General features: G+C 37.4%; 1 protein-coding gene across 3 annotated transcripts in view; it reads left to right on the forward strand.

Annotated features, from left to right (window-relative positions):
- Positions 1-16694, forward strand: part of HPSE (heparanase) — a 34030-nt gene extending 17336 nt beyond the window's left edge. The window contains exons 4-12 of one of the 3 annotated variants that reach the window (XM_004282158.3): positions 737-910; positions 2985-3153; positions 3465-3512; positions 4020-4113; positions 4558-4664; positions 5790-5904; positions 8775-8893; positions 10070-10216; positions 15112-16694. In XM_004282158.3, the coding sequence (XP_004282206.1) occupies positions 737-910; positions 2985-3153; positions 3465-3512; positions 4020-4113; positions 4558-4664; positions 5790-5904; positions 8775-8893; positions 10070-10216; positions 15112-15271 (1133 nt within the window). In that variant the 3' untranslated portion in view covers positions 15272-16694. The remainder of the gene's footprint in view (positions 1-736; positions 911-2984; positions 3154-3464; positions 3513-4019; positions 4114-4557; positions 4665-5789; positions 5905-8774; positions 8894-10069; positions 10217-15111) is intronic. The other 2 variants (XM_033409979.2, XM_004282160.4) reach the window with 2 other exon arrangements.
- The last annotated feature ends 450 nt before the right edge of the window (positions 16695-17144 follow it).

A 17144-nucleotide genomic window follows, 5' to 3' on the forward strand; every position in this document is an offset into this window, starting at 1 on the left:
ATCCTGCAGTGCCCCTGTGAGTAAGGTTGCCTGGTCAAATTTTAATTTCAAATAAACAATAATTTCTTTGCTGTATTTCTCAAATAATACACATGACATACACTAAAAATTATTCATTATTTATCTGAAGTTCAAATTTAGCTAGATGTCCTGTATTTTTATTTGCTAAACCGTACCAGTGAATTCACTCCCCAGAGTGCCTTGGCGCAGAGTTTGGAAACCACAGCCCTAGGCCAATTTTTTAATGTAAAATTCCATTTATTTTGAATTAATGAATTATATACATGAATTTTTCAAAAACTTTAAAAAAATGTAATCAAAGTTACCAAGTTATTTTGTGACTGAGTTTATGAGTGGAGATATTTAGATTATGAAGTGTGGGGTTTGTGTTGACTAATGAAAATCTGGCCTGTGCATGTTAAGCCCTGAGCCGTACACTGCAGTTTCCCCAGTTCACCTGAGGTCACTTGAACAAAACCCAAGTGCCAGACCAAAGCCTCTGGTACCTTCCATAGGACTTGATTCAACAGCTGAAGCAAATAAAGTAATATATATATATTTTTTTAATTTGCCAGTCCAATTTTGTTGACACATTCATAATTATAAGCACTCATTGGAATTCCTTCCATTTAACAACAGAAATAGCAATTCATTATGAGGAACAAATCTGGAGGCCTTCATCACTTCGGCACTCTGGTGCTGACCTAACCACGAAATGGTAACATTTTTCTTTTAGGAAGCTCAGTGGATATGCTGTATACTTTTGCCAGTTGCTCAGGACTGGACCTGATCTTTGGTCTAAATGCATTACTACGAACTGCAGATTTGCACTGGAACAGTTCCAATGCTCAGTTACTCCTGGACTACTGCTCTTCCAAGAGTTATAACATTTCTTGGGAACTAGGCAATGGTAAGTGCTCCCCTGCCCCTGCCCGGGGAACATTTCAGTAATAAGGAGATTCCCCCACTTTGGCATTATTTGTTCCTATCTATGACCTTCTTTTTAATAATAGCAAACATGCTTTTTGCCTTGGAATATTTGTGTAAGTGCTCAGTGGTGTGAGTTTGGAATTACTTGTGGCAGAAAACTCCTTATGTATCCCAGAACCTATCGTTAATCCCAGTTTATGTTACATTTGAGCACTTCCACAGCTCCCTGATTCCCTTGAGATCTTCAGGGTCACCTAGACCTCTTATGCTTGGCAGGTTGGACTCAAGCAGTTTGCTTTTACCTTTCCATTCCTTCCTCTGTTCTCAACTTGTCAATCTCAGCAACCCCAACCCAACACTCATAATGGGTTCAAGCTAGAAGTTCTGGTACAGAGTCTTACCTGGGTCAAGCTCTTGATTGTCTCCTTTGTCATTCTTTTATTGTAAGGAACTTATAAACTGTAACTAAAGTGCTAGTGATTAGCCACATTCATTCAAACATATTTACAATGCTTTGTTCACACATCAGCCGATGGAACTGAAGATAAAATGGGAAGTGAGATGTAGTAATATGATGAGCACATACTATATTCCAGGCACTGTTCTGAGCATTTAATAAGTATTAGCTTATTTTATCTTTATAATTGCCCCGAGGTGAACACAATTATGACATTCATTTCATAGATGACAAAAGAGGCACAAAAATTTTAGCTCAATAGCTGTGTGATGCTGGGCAATTATCAGTGAGAGGAATCTTACAGGAGTTAGGATTTGAACCCAGGCAGTCTGGCTCTAGTAGGAGGTCCCTGCTCTCTTGAGACTTCTGTTCTAGAGGTAGGGAGGCAGACCAACCAGAAAGCAAGCAAAGAAGTGATACATGTCTATAGTGGTATGTATTATAATAAAGTCTAGCAGCAGATTTTGGGATTGGGTTACTGAGGATAACTGGCAAGTTGAAGCACTGAAAACAGAATAAAAGGAAGGGTCAAGGCAACCATATCTTAGTTAGATGCTGAACAACTTTACTGCAGCAACTATGTGAATAATAGGTCATCTGAACCCATCCTTACCCATCTCTGTACATCTCACCTTCCCTACTTTTCTACCCTACCCATCCCCAGCTCCTGCTCTTCAGAGTAAGATAAAAGAGTGTCATCATGTGCCCCTCTTCCCCGGGCCCCATTTTGCAAAGGGAAGGTCTGGTTTCCGGGGTGAAGGAGAAGAGTAAGGCAATTTGGGAAGTAGATTGGACACTTTCCATGCCTCCCTCCCCTCCCTTCAGCTTTGCTACTTCCAGACTCACATGCACATATAATTTGCACTTATAATTCTCAGTAAGACTTTTTTTTTAAATAAATTTATTTATTTACTTTTGGCTGTGTTAGGTCTTCGTTGCTCTGCACGGGCTTTCTCTAGTTGCAGCGAGCAGGGGCTACTCTTCTTTGCAGTGTGCGGGCTTCTCATTGTGGTGGCTTCATTTGTTGCAGAGTACAGGCTCTAGGCGTGCAGGCTTCAGTAGTTGTGGCTCGTGGGCTCTAGAGCGCAGGCTCAGTAGTTGTGGCGCACGGGCTTAGTTGCTCCGCGGCATGTGGGATCTTCCTGGACCAGGGCTCGAACCCGTGTCCCTGCATTGGCAGGTGTATACTTAACCACTGCGCCACTAGGGAAGCCACTAGGGAAGCCCCTCAGGAAGACTTTTAATTACATTGTAGAAATAGGTTTTTAAATGTCTTCTCCCACACAATCTTTTTTTTTAAGTAAATTAGGTTATTAAATACTGAATACAGACTATTTCCTAAATATCCACTAGTTTAATATCCCAATTATTAATTTCCAACTGTTTTATTACCCCTAATACTTCATTTATATAACTTATATTTTTATTTTCCTGGAATATCTTCTTTATAACTGGAGATTTTACTTTCCTTGACTTTGGATTCTAAGTTTTTGTAATATGAAAAATGCTCTGTTGCTTTTATATGCTGCTTTTATGTTTGCTTTTAAATAAAAAATTTTCTAGGTAAGCAATTATTTTGTGAATTGCTGTCTTTCAGAACCTAACAGTTTCCGGAAGAAGGCTGGTATTTTCATCGATGGATTGCAGTTAGGAGAAGATTTTATGGAGTTGCATAAACTTCTAGGAAAATCTGCTTTCAAAAATGCAAAACTCTATGGTCCTGATGTTGGCCAGCCTCGAGGAAAGACTGTTAAGATGCTGAAGAGGTAAGAGCTAGAGGAAGCAGAACCACTTTTCTTAAATATAATATTTTTCTTTGGTGGAGAATCCTCAATAAACCACCTGTTATTAAACAATTTGTTGCCTGACTAGAAGGTTTACCAAAAGAGGAAACATTGACTGGCTCAGAATACCAAAGATTTGGGGGCAAATGGCACCTGTGATAAAATTTGTATCAGAATTAGGAAGTTCGTGTTGCTTTATCCTAAAGTAGTAACCAGCCTATTTCTAGGGAAGACAAGTGCATTTATTGTTCATATAAAGATTAAGTGATAACATAATAGATTTTTTTTTCTAGTTTCCTGAAGGCTGGGGGAGAAGTGATTGATTCAGTTACATGGCATCAGTAAGTATGTCTCCTACTGTTTATACTGAGAAAGTAAAGCTAGCTTTACTTATTACCTAGTTTTCAAAAAATTGTTTTCATTTAATTGCTAATTGACTTTATAGTTCCCAATAAGAAATGGTCTCAAGCAGCATTGTACTAGGATCTTAACATTAATAAAACAGAAATTTAAACTTGTTTTAAGTAACGTGGTAGTTTCTACAAGATCAAGGCACACTATTGTTTAAGTCATGGAATAGATGTAGCTAATAGTAGCTAAAACTAATATGCTTGCCAAAGAATGGGTAACCCACAAATACCTGCATTTGTGACTATGTTTTCTCAAGACAGAATAAGTGGTCCCCTTCCATCTTGTTCTCTCCTTAGTAGAACTTCTGCTTTTTTTTTTTTTTTTTTTAATAGCACAGGGGTGGGAAGAAGTAGAAAGGAGGGCAAGGGCGGCCAATTAACTTAAAAGCAGAAAGTAAAGTTTGTTACTTTTTCCTGAATATTTTCTGAATAATTTAGCTACTACTTGAATGGGCGAATTGCTACCAAAGAAGATTTTCTAAACCCTGATGTACTGGACACTTTTATTTCATCTGTGCAAAAAATTTTCCAGGTAATAGTCTTCTTATTCTTTTTAATGTAAAACCAGAGTCCTTATTTTGTAGTCTAGCTAGTCCTAAATTCTACAGGTATATAAATTTACATGTTTTTCCAATTTTAGAGAGCAGGCACTAGGTCTTATTCACCTTCAGTTCCCCTTAGTATCGGGTCTCACCCATGTATGTTGATTGGAAATTAAAAATACTTCCAATGGCCTTTTGGTAGAGTGAACTCTCAGAGTCCATAAGAAAAGAAGGGGATTATTTACATTCCTTCCACACCTAGTATTCCAATAAAAGGTAATTTCCCAAGACCTAAATGACCGCGAAAATATTTTGTAACTATACTGAACGGATGGATCTGGGAATGCAAGGTTTTGAATATTGAATAATCTTCAGCACCATATTTGGTCAGCTTGTTTGCAATTACTGTGGAGACTTTTCTGTTCCATACATAGGCTGTTGAGGAGACCAGACCCCACAAGAAGGTTTGGTTAGGAGAGACCAGCTCTGCATATGGGGGTGGAGCGCCCTTGCTGTCCAACACCTTTGCTGCTGGCTTTATGTGAGTGAATTTGCACTTGTCTCAGGGACCAGATAGCATTCTCCTGTTCTTCTGTTCAGTTGAAATAACTCGTCAGACAAAAATCTGGTCAAAGACAGTTTCCGTGGCTGAGCTCCAAAGTTTGTGCCAGATTTTGCAAGAAAATGATTTACTAAAGTTGGTTGGACATCTTTAACATGTGCCCAAATTAATCACTGTATGAATGAACTGCTTTAGAAGTTTTGTTCCTTAATTATGGCCCATAAATATGTCAAGCATTCCTTTCTCTAAAGAAATATATTGTAAAAGAGTGCATCAAGAGCCTTGACTCTGAGAAGGATTCTGAGTACATGTAGCTCTATTCATAGATTCCCAAGAAGTTTCGAGCCTGAAAGTATGAGGTCGCACCCGAGGGGCTACCAATGAATTTAAAGATTTACTAAATCACCCCCTTATCCAAGCACCACAAACTTGATTGCTTTAAAACCAACTGGTTTACTTACATTTCATAACTCAGTTAACACTCTTAGTCTATAGTTCTACATGCTCATATTGAGCTTTATTCTCTTTCCTCTCCTATCCTCATTCTTTTAAGCCCCGACTAGAGCACACATCCCTTATGCTTGTGGAGGCATGAGGAGGAGAGGAAAGAAAGGAGATGTGTGTTTTGCCACTGACTGAACACGGGGGGGGAGGAAGTGTCCATAAAAGCTTAGGGGTGATTCTACTTATTTCGCATTTTAGTGCTGCTGGCCACCAGCAATCCTTTCTTCAGACCTCACATGGAAATGCGGGTGGGGAGGCGGTGGGTGGAAGTGGGAAGGGCGGGTTTGGATCCCACAGGATGGAGAATAAGTCTATAAGTGTGGGCATTTGTCAACTCTGCTTTGTAGATGTTGTCCTACCCTGATAGGGACTCCTATAGCATATTAATAGTCTTCTAGGATTTGTTATCATGCAGAAGTGTGAGAACATGTGAAGTGAAGGATAGTCTCTACTTCATCTGAATGCCTTATTGATAATACTACTTTTCTGGCTTCCTGTCAATTCCTCCCACACGGAGGAATAAATCAGAATAGTGTATAGTTAAAACCGAGTTATTTTGTTTTCCAAATCTGAAGAAAGCTTGGCCTCACTCTGTTCCAGGTGGCTGGATAAATTGGGCCTGTCGGCCAGAATGGGCATAGAAGTGGTGATGAGGCAAGTGTTCTTTGGAGCTGGAAACTACCATTTAGTGGATGAAAATTTTGAACCTTTGCCTGTAAGTGACCATTATTTTCCTATTATCGTGAGTAGGTTAGAGTATACTAAGGGCCCCCTGTATTAAACTTTTATAAATAGTCAATTCTCTCAATAAATTCAATGCTCTCAATAAGTAGCCAAACCATAGACAGATGAATTAGAAGAAACCTTAGAGATCACTCATTCTAACCTTTTTGTGTCTCAAGAAATTGAGACCCAGAAATAATGTTTTTAATGTGGGTTATTTGGGGCATGTTGTGGGATTTTTTTAAAAAGGAGTAATTTGAAATTTTTTGACTTCAATTTTATAAGATAAACTTGAATCAAATGTTTTGCCAAGTAAATCAAAGTTAAAATTGCCTGTAGTATCCAAAGTTTCAAAATTTTTTGTCATGAAATCATAATTTATTTAACTTAAAATAAGCTAGTACCATGTATTTGTTTAAAAATATCACCATACGATTGGCTATTTTGTTAATAATCTTCAAGATATTTATGAGTAAAGTCTCATTTCCACCCTACCTCCAACTACATCTGGTACTAAATCAGGAAATATAGCCTTTCTATCTAAAAAGCCACCTGGAAGATACATATATCTAAAAGTTGGGATAGCATAGGTATAGCCTGAGAAGTATGACCTTGATTTTTATAGTCTAAAATAGCATTTGAGAATATCTATTTTCTGAGAATAATTCCTAAGGGAATTGCTTGAAATTGTAGGAAAGCTAAGAAAGTCTGCAAAAAGCACATGCCAAAATATAAGCTAGGCTTTTGTGGTTTGTAGATAGATTTCCCCCCAAAATTGCTTTTAGTCTATAGTGGTCCAAATTCATGGAGCATACTGTTCATAACCTAAAAAAATTTTTTAGCAAAATGTCTTTGCACAAAATGGAATCTATCTTCCCCAAGTATATTATGAGTAATTTATAAAATGAGTTAAACCAAACGTGATCATTTCATTAGACAAATATCCAAAATCTACTACTGGCCCCTTCTTAAATGGACATTGAACAAGGAAGAGAAATAAACAGTTTCTTCACAATTTGCTTTGAGTCCAATGCCTAGAAATTAGCCAGCTTATCCTGTCACTCTTTGTAAGTAGTACCAGCTATTTATGATGTTATCTAAAGCTTCTCAGCCAAACATAAACTTTTGGCTTAAGAATTCTTTGTATATGTGCTAAATATACTTCCTCCTCAAGGTGCACAAGTCAGCTAGAAAAACTTGCAAGAGTAAATGGTACCTTTGACATCTGCAGAATCCCAGGGAATTCGCAAAACAGTCCTGGAAGGTGGCAAGGAAGGTATCTTAGATCCATTTTTCAAATGAGGAAGTTCAAATTGAGATGAACTTGTGTGATTTGCTAGAGGTCACACAGCTGTCTCATTGTTACTCTAAAGAATCCTGTACAAATCCTGGCTCTGAGCCTGCTTCCTTTCTACCCCAAGTCATGGAACCATGCTACGTCTCCTTTGAAAACATTTAATTGATTCTCTTCTTGTCTCCAGTAAGAATTTTGAAGTTGAGCAGAGAAACAAAAGCTGTTTGCCTGTTGAGTCTACCTTACCCAAGCTCAAGAAGGAAGGGTTGGGGTATATATATATTGAGTGGATTTAAAAAAAAAACAAAACTTTTTATTATGAAAATTTTCAAAGTAGAGAGAAAAGTATATGAAGCCCTAATGTTGTTTAATCCATAATTGTACCCACTCTTTACCTCCCACCTACTGGATTACTTCTAAGCAAATCTCAGGTATACCACTTTATCCATAAGTATTTCAGTATGTATCTCCTTTGTAAAAATATAACAAAATATAATTATCATACTTTAAAATATGAACAATAATTTCTCAGTATCATTAAATATTTAATCAGTGTTTCACATTTTCCTTATTGTCACAAATGGTTTTTTTTTGGTTTTTTTGTTTCTTATTAGTCATCCATTTTATACACATCAGTGTATACCTGTCAATCCCAATCTCCCAATTCATCACACCACCACCCCACCCCCCAGTCACAAAAGTTTTTAATTGTTGGTTTATTCACATCAGAACCCAAACAAGGTCCATATATTGTATTTATTATATCTCTTAAGTCTGTTAATCTTTAAGTTCTCTCTCCCTCTCTTTTTTTTGTCCCTTGGAATTTATTAAGAAACCAGGTAATGTTATATAGTGTTTCCCACATTATGGATTTTGCTAAATTTATTTCTGTGGTATCATTTAGCATGTTCCTCTGTCCCCTGTATTTCCTGTAAACTGGTAGCTAGACCAGAGGCTTGATTTTTGTGGGGTTTTTTGTTTTGCAAGAATTCTTCATAGGTGATAGTGTGTGCTTCCATCAAGAGACACATAATGTCTGATTATCTCTTTTCTTGACCTTGATAGCTAGTGATGGTCACTGCATAATGCACTGCCTTATTGGGCAGGGGTTGGGGGTGTATAAGGTTTCAGAGGAAATTGTTTTAGTCTCTTAAACAGAAGTTTTATTTTTAAAACTTGGCTTTGTGTGTGTGTGTGTGTGTGTGCGTGTGTGTGTGTATGTGAGTGTGTGTGTCTATATCTAAAAGTTTTGCTTTGAGCTTTGAATTCTTGGATGATTGACAACAAAGAATATTTAGACTGTCTCTGAGCAATGAGTTACATCCTTGAGATTTATCTCCTAGCACTCTGAATTGTGGAAGTGTAGTCGTCCAGTGATAAAAAGCAGCAAACAAGATATTGCCCTCAGATTCGTGGTGGTAATGCAGACCAAAAGATGAATCCTTTTAAAATAGCTCTAGGATAACAGTCACACTCTTTGTAGGATAACTATTTTCTTGACACTGTTTTTGTTAAAGAGTAAGTAAAGATTTATTTTTGTCCCTCTCCTCCCCAATCACTACAACTAGGATTATTGGCTCTCTCTTCTGTTCAAGAAACTGGTGGGCACCAATGTGTTAATGGCAAGTGTGAAAGGTCCAGACAGAAACAAACTTCGAGTATACCTTCATTGCACAAACATCAACCAGTAAGTGTGTAAGATGCCCTTTACCAATCAACAAGTTTTAATTAGTAAGCACACAACTTCCTACTCTAACACACTGTTGTCTTCTATCTATACAGTGGGTCTAAGGTGTGTCATTGTTCTTCATTTCTTTTCATTCTCATAGTGATATGGTGCCAGAGTCTAGCTAAAAAAATGAAAAAAAAAAAAGGCTAAACATAGGCATTTGCAGTCCAGCAAAGATTTGTACAATGATTTAATTATCACAATCCATAATGAAACTATATCCTGAATTTAAATAAATAATGATACAAATGAAGCACATAAAACCAATTTTGTATGAATGATTAATCAATTGAATGGCTATGAATGAATAAAATATGAATATGAACTCATATGAATGAATAATTACATGAATATACTTATCCCTTTGTATCATATCTGATTAATAAAGAAGAATAATTAAAATGACACCAATGACAACAATAACACTCATGTTTTCAAAAGTTTCAACCCAGTTTCTGGAGTTGAGAGGCCATAGAGACTTTTGTAGTCCAGTACTCTGGCCTTAGGTAGGAAAAATGTTCCTAAGTCTGAGATTTTTCTCTTTTTAGTTTCAGTCTGTCTTTCCTAATAGAATAATATTAAAATGCTAATTCTAGCTACAAAGGCTACATACTGTTTCCAGTTTCAGTGAGTGGAAACTCTGTTTCTGGGTAGTGAGCCCCATTAGGAATAAGTGGGGGAATGGTTTAGGTGGAAAAATTCTGAAAAGTGTCAGTAGATTTAATTTTCTTATTTGTTTCAGTCTTTTCATAAGGTTAGGAAAAGCCTGGGTTTATATGGTTTATATTAGGAATTCACATGAACCCTGAAAATTTCCATTTTACCATTTAACTTCCCTATGTTTGAATGCATATGGGCTGACTGGCTTCCTCACAACGCAGCCTAGCAAAGCAGCAAAGATCTCAAAGTGCTAAAGCCCAGAAAATGGCAGTGTGAACAGCAATATTTTTATCATGTTTTCAAAATAGGACCACATTAGTAGCCTAATATTATCATAAATGGAAGGATACAAAGAGGGCCCATCATCACTATAGATACTAATACTTAGTGTTGTCCATGACTATATTTTTAATCAACTATTCAACTGCTTAAATTAGATAAATATTTTTATTGAGTTAATCCATTTGCTTTTAGCCCAAGGTATAAAGAAGGAGATATAACTCTGTATGCCTTAAACCTCCATAATGTCACCAAGCGCTTGCAGTTACCACATCACTTATTTGACAAGCAAGTGGACAAATACCTCATAAAACCTTCAGGACCCAATGGCTTATTTTCCAAGTGAGTAATTTTCTTGGTTCATTTCAAACTTTCACCAAAAGTGAATTTTATTGGTGTTTGTCAGAATACCATGTGTTGATAGGGAGCAAAAAAAAAAAAAAGTCAACTATTTCAAGTTCTAACAATTCTTAATATTCAGGAAGTTACATATGAATACATGCTAATACAAGTGTGATTCATTCAGAGAGTCCAAAGCGGAAGAATGGGACCACAAACTAGCAGTTATCTCAGGGAAATGTTTTCATTTCAGAGCAACTTGATATATCAAGATCCACTCAATGCATTTAGATTATTTGCTCCAAAAAGACATAATTCTTGGTAACACAGTCACTAAAACAAAAATACCTATATGTAATTGCTATATAAAGGCATAGGAGTTGTTGTAAAATATTATATGGTGCGAGCTGGGTGTGAGTCTCTTATGGTATCAGAGTAGTGTTTTTATTGGTTAGAGTAAGAAAAAAGTGGTCAGAAATGTGCCTTTTAGGTGAATTATTTAAAGTTGGTTCTAATACATTTTAGTTATAAAAGCCTGTCATTGACTATGTCTTACAAAAGCCTGTAATCCAACAGAATACCCAAGAATGACCATAAGCCTTTAAGAGTTAGGCACACAAACATTGTAAGATTTCTGTCTAATATGTATTGGAAGGAGACTTCCCCCATGGTCCAGTGGTTAAGACTCCATGCTCCCAAATCAGGGGGTACAGGTTCAATCCCTAGTCAGGGAACTAAAAATCCCACAAGCTGTGTGGTGCAGCCAAAAAAATTAATTAATTAAAATAAAAATTCATTGTGTGTTGGAAGGGGCTCTTTCCATCATGGCTATTCTCACATTAAAGCATAAAAAATTGAGATTACAAAATTCTTACTACCTCCTCGCATCTTTGCAAATGCTCTATGAGTGATGTTTTCAGTGACAGCCTCAGAACCTGAAAAAGTACCATAAGCATGCTTTCTCCAAAGTCCTATCCCCCATAGACAAGCATTATTAACACTGGGTACCATTAATTTTTTTCCCTATCCTTTATTTTACTATAACTGTAATCATATAACCTCTAATAGGAAAAAGTGAAGGGGAACCCACAAGTTTCCCAAAGTATCTTTCCATATATAGCCTTTGTAGTCTTCTAAATGGGCTGCATGTTTTTTTTTTTTTGTTTTTTTTTTTTTTGCGTTACGCGGGCCTCTCGCTGTTGTGGCCTCTCCTGTTGCGGAGCACAGGCTCCAGACGCGCAGGCTTAGCAGCCATGGCTCACGGGCCTAGCTGCTCCGCGGCATGTGGGATCTTCCCGGACCGGGGCACGAACCCATGTCCCCTGCATTGGCAGGCGGACTCTCAACCACTGCGCCACCAGGGAAGCCCCGCTGCATGTTTTATAAAATGCCATGGTTTACTTATTTTCCTACTGTTTAAACCTTTTTTTTTCCCTATTGTAAATAATGTATATTTGGATAACAGATACTTTTCTCTATTTGGGTTTTGACCCTTTTTGAAGTGGCTATTTTTTGCATATTTCTGTCTGAGGCTGATAAGAGAAAAGCTTTTCTGAAGTCGTTGAATAATAGTTGCAGAATTAGAAGTGTTTTAAGAGATCATTTTAGATGGGTATCTAAGGCCATTCAGCTCTGTTTGATTCCTCCTCTGTTGGATCTTGCAGCCTCTGCTGGCGACTGCTCTCTGTGGCAAGGATAAAGTGAGCCTCTAAGCCTTTCATCTGCTGTTCTTAGTTCTATTCTCTAGAACGGAGGATGGAAACTATACCTCATGCCTGTGGACAAGTGGGTTTAGAGGATTTTTTTTTTCTCTTTTTCTGCTAGGGGAGGTTGGCATACATTCTGTGTTAATTTTTATTTTTAATTAGTTGTCAATGTTGTAAAAATTGACAACTACTAAAGTATCTGGATTTCTAGCTTTTCTTTGAAAATAGGTGCTCTGGCAGCTCTGGGATGTTTTCCCAATTCGATGGAGTTGAACTGGGGTTGTTTACTTTAGACAGGTCGTTCATCTTTCTGTGCTCCTTAGTCCCTACGTGACCCTGCTGTGTCTTAAACCTGTCCTACTGCACTGGCACACGTAACTTCCTTGGCCCTTGAGGACATTTGAGTTTGCTACTGTTAATCTGGAACAATGCTGAATACCTCCTTTTCTCCAGAATAACTCCCAAATATTTGAAGGACAATTGGACTCTCTTCTCTCCAGGCTACATATGCCCAATTTCTTCAATGATTCTTCTCTTTGCTATATTTACCAGACCCTGTTGCATTCTTATCACACGTTTCATGCTTTATACTTGGAAAATTGGTGAAATTGTGCATAATGTTTTATTACCCTAAGTTCTCTTTGATGAGTATATATTACTTATATTTTTCCCTCTTTAAAATGTTGCAAAAGCATCGCAGATAAGTTTAATGAGTGCACAGTCTGCACACTTGCTCACGCTAATGACCTCAGAGGGTTAAATAATAATCACCTTTAAAAAATTATTTTTTACTTGAATAACTTGTATAGTTCCCATAGAAGGCCCTGCATAGTAAGTTTTTAATAAATATTTGAAGTGAATATATGTTAACATAAAAACAGTATTTAATAGTTATCTCAGATAAATTTTGCCCAGCATCGCCAATTTTGCCAAATCTGTTGCTTGATAATTCCTTCTAGCTCTATTTATCTGAAACGTGACAAGCATGTCTTCTATTTCTTGTCATCATGTTACTGACTTAAAAATATAAAACAAGATACTACCCTCAAAAAAAGCCCTACCCTCATTGCCCAGCCTGATGAGGAAATATTCTGCGTGCTTTAAGCTTACACTCAGTATATTGATAGCATCCTTTAGCTATATTTATAGGTGATTAAACAGTATAGCCAGATGGAATATCTTGCCCATGTTTCATCATCTTAACCCAGAGCAGTATTAATTTACAATGATCAGACTTACCTTTAAACTCTGTGGCCTCTCCTAAAGCATTTCTGAGACTTTTTTGTGTACCCTTGTAATGGTCTTCAATTTCATGCAGAAGAGGTCTTACTACCACCATCTAGAGGTGTTTTCAAGGCCTATTTTTGTCTGTGGTTTCCTGATGGTGGTCATGGCGTTTCCTCCCACACCCCATCCAGGAACTGCTGTGATATAGGTGCTAAGATAAAGCTTGGGTGCATGTGGGCTGAGTGTAACAGCTATGCAGGCTTATTAGCCTCCAGCACAGCCATGGTTATCTTATCACATCTTTAGGCACAGAGCCCAGAGCTGGGCATTTAACCAAGGTTAAATGGAAACCAGTTTTTCTGCTGACTGATACTTAGGATAGAGTGTGAGAGATCTTTAAAAATGAAAACTTTAGGGGCTTCCCTGGTGGCGCAGTGGTTGAGAGTCCGCCTGCTGATGCAGGGGACACGGGTTCGTGCCCCGGTCCGGGAAGATCCCACATGCCGCGGAGCGGCTGGGCCCGTGAGCCATGGCAGCTGAGCCTGCGCGTCCGGAGCCTGTGCTCCGCAACGGGAGAGGCCACAAGAGTGAGAGGCCCGTGTACCACAAAAAAAAAAAAAAAAAAGAAAAGAAAACTTTATAATAATGTTAAATTGGAAACAATCAAATGTCTAACATTAGACAATTAAGTAAATAAACTAATATGCTCATACAACTGAATCTTGTGCAGCCATTAAAATGATGTAGTGGATGAATGTTTAATGGTGTGAACAAATGTTAGGATGTGTTACAGGAAAAAGAATCAACTTTTAAGAGACTATATACTGTATGCTCATTTTTGTCTAAATGAAAACATGTATGTACGTACATACATAGAAAAGAGATGAATAAATATACATCAAAATCTTAAAAATGGTTATGATGAGTTAACAGGTTGCTTTTGTTATATTTATCTGAATAATAATGATGATGATAGATAATACTTTTACAGTGCTTACTATATACAAGGTACTGTTACATGTATTATATACATGACATAGATAAACTCTGACAGTAATCTAAATTTTCAACAGTAAAAAACTTTTTTCATATATAAAAATTTCATAATGTAAAAAGCATTTAAGAAAAAGATAATAGAGATAAAAGCATCATTTGGAATTATGGAAGTAACTATCAGCAGAACTAAAAGCAGACTAAAGCTTTTCTTCATAAGCTCTTGTTTATATGAGATTTATTGCTGTAAGCATGTACTAATTTGACTTAAATAATAATAAATATGCATAAGAAATAATACTTGTCCTTAATTTTTTTTCCATTTTTTGACTCAGTTTTGATTTTAAATTCCAACAATGAGATGCAAAGAAAACATAATTTTTTTGGAATCTGTGGTTTAGCTAAACAAAATCATTTTTGCTTCACCACAGCAATATACATTCTACCAAAATAGCTTAACAATTTAAGAAAATGAATGCATACCTCCTGGGAAAAGGGGAGTAAGAGGGTTTATGGACATAGTTACAAATGGGAAATTGACTGTCATTTTGTATGTTAAATTCATGAAATTCACACTCCATTCTATATATTTGCTTTATATAAAAATGTTTTCAGTTTCTTACCATCCAAAAAAATGCTGCAGATCCAGAAGTATGTCATCTTCGTTCTTTTTATAACTCCATCATCTTGCCTAGTATGGGTTACATGTGTTCCATTTTCTGTAAAGGGCCAGATAGTAAATATTTGGGGCTTTGCAGGCCATATGGTTTCTGTCACAACTGCTCAACTCTACCAGTGCAGCTTAAAGACCATCTAGGTCAAATATTTAACTGACATAGTGTTCAAATACAAATTATATAATATAAACTGCCACAGAAAAATTTTTTGGTCTTAAAAAGATCTCATGACTTTTATAGAGTAGGTGGAAGACACACAACTTGGCTAACTTGGACGTATCTTTCCCCTTTGCAGATCTGTCCAGCTCAATGGTCAAACTCTGAAGATGGTGGATGACCAAACCCTGCCAGCTTTGACAGAAAAGCCTCTCCGCCCAGGAAGTTCACTGGGCCTGCCAGCTCTCTCATACGGATTTTTTGTGATAAGAAATGCCAAAGTTGCTGCTTGCATCTGAAAATGAAAGACATATACTAGCCCAGAGACTGAATTTTTCAAGTGCATTGATAAGAGGAAAGCAAATCTCAGGCTGTAGGAAGGCAAGCAGATGAACTGGTGACTGCTTTAGGGCCACTAGGACACTCTCAGCGCTAGATTAGCACAGTATTTTGTTCTAAGTAGACCACTGTTAATAGTAATACCTAGTTCCAGACACTATGTTTGTACTCTGCATGTACTATTTTTATTTAAGATTATTAAAAATGTATATAAATACTCCCAATACAGCCAGGGGGCAAGTAAGTGAAGGATATATTATTAGTTTTAAGAAAGTGTTTAGTTGTTTTTATTTTTAAAAAAAACAGTTATTAGAAGATTGTCAGATTCTTTCCTCCATATGCTTTCCTCCCATAGGGCTGCTGTCAGAAAAAGTTTACTACCACAACCTTCAAATCATCTATAAAAGAGAGACAATCTCTTTGCAGCTTAACAGAGAGCTAAATTCAGCTGCTGCTTCACTTCCCTCTGTTGTTTGTCTCTGTCAGCAATACTGTGTGAGAGGACAGATGGTTAGATGTGATAGCACAAAAAAAAAAAATGATTAATGGCAATTTGGAGGGAAGGGATTATGTAAACTTCAAATGAAATAAAAACTGACTGTAAGTGAAATTGATTTACCAAGAGGAGAAAATTTAATTCAATACATTGTAAGCATCTGTTAATGTTTACCTTTAATCTACCTTAAATTCTTGTTTTAGTTGGCTGCAAGTAACAGAAAACCCTGATTCCAATGGCTTAAACCACCACACATTTATAATCCCACATAACAAGAAGTTCAAGTAGGGTGAGCTCCACTGCTCAGTATGTCATCAAGGAATCGGTTTCATTCCATCTCTCTTCTCTGTCACCTTTAGTATTGGCTTCATTCTCAAGCTGGTTTCACTATGGCTGTAGCTATTCCATGGGCCCATTCAGACCTGGCAGCAGCCAGAGAAAGAAGATGAGCAATTTTTTCTGTCTCCTTCATAGACTTTTGAAGGACCCTTTCTCAGAGGTTCTCTCAGCAAAACTCTCCTCATGCCTCCTCGTGTCATGGTCGCATGGCCATTCTCCCCAGTCACTGCCACCATCAATGAGATTCCTCCAATTGTCTCCTAATAATCTTTTGGAATGGAGAGGGTGTTGGGAAGTCTATAACAATGACCACTACTGTTCTGTGCTTTTATCAGTAACAGAATATATTATTTGCTCCTGTGTCTTAATTCTTAGAAATATAATTCTCCTTATATTTATGCCCGCTATGAATATTGTCATCAATTAAGTACATTTATAAGGAACTAAAGCTGAAACTTAAAGTTTGGATGCTTTAATATCCTTAAATTTTATATGTAAGTAATTTTTATATTTTCACATTTGAAATAAAGTAACTTTTATAACCTCAATATTGCATGATTATTCTTCCTGTTTTTTAATTTATTTACTTATTTTTGGCTGTGTTGGGTCTTCGTTGCTGCGCGTTGGCTTTCTCTAGTTGTGGCGAGCAGGGGCCACTCTTCGTTGCGGCACGCGGGCCTCTCACTGCGGCGGCTTCTGTTGCTGTGGAGCACGGGCTGTAGGCGCGCAGGCTTCAGTAGTTGTGGCTCGCGGGCTCTAGAGCACAGGCTCAGTTGTAGCACGGGCTTAGTTGCTCCGCAGCATGTGGGGTCTTCCCGGACCAGGGATCAAAACCGTGTCCCCTGCATTGGTAGGCGGATTCTTAACCACTGCACCACCAGGCAAGTCCTTGATTATTCTTTCAATAAAGCTTAAGCCTACAGATCCCTTGTTTCCTTCACCACTTTATTTACACCTCTTACCTTTATTTGTCCTTTCAGCCTCCCCCATACTGACTT

This window comes from Orcinus orca, chromosome 4 (genome assembly GCF_937001465.1).
Source record: "Orcinus orca chromosome 4, mOrcOrc1.1, whole genome shotgun sequence".
In the NCBI taxonomy this organism is placed as follows: Eukaryota; Metazoa; Chordata; class Mammalia; order Artiodactyla; family Delphinidae; genus Orcinus; species Orcinus orca.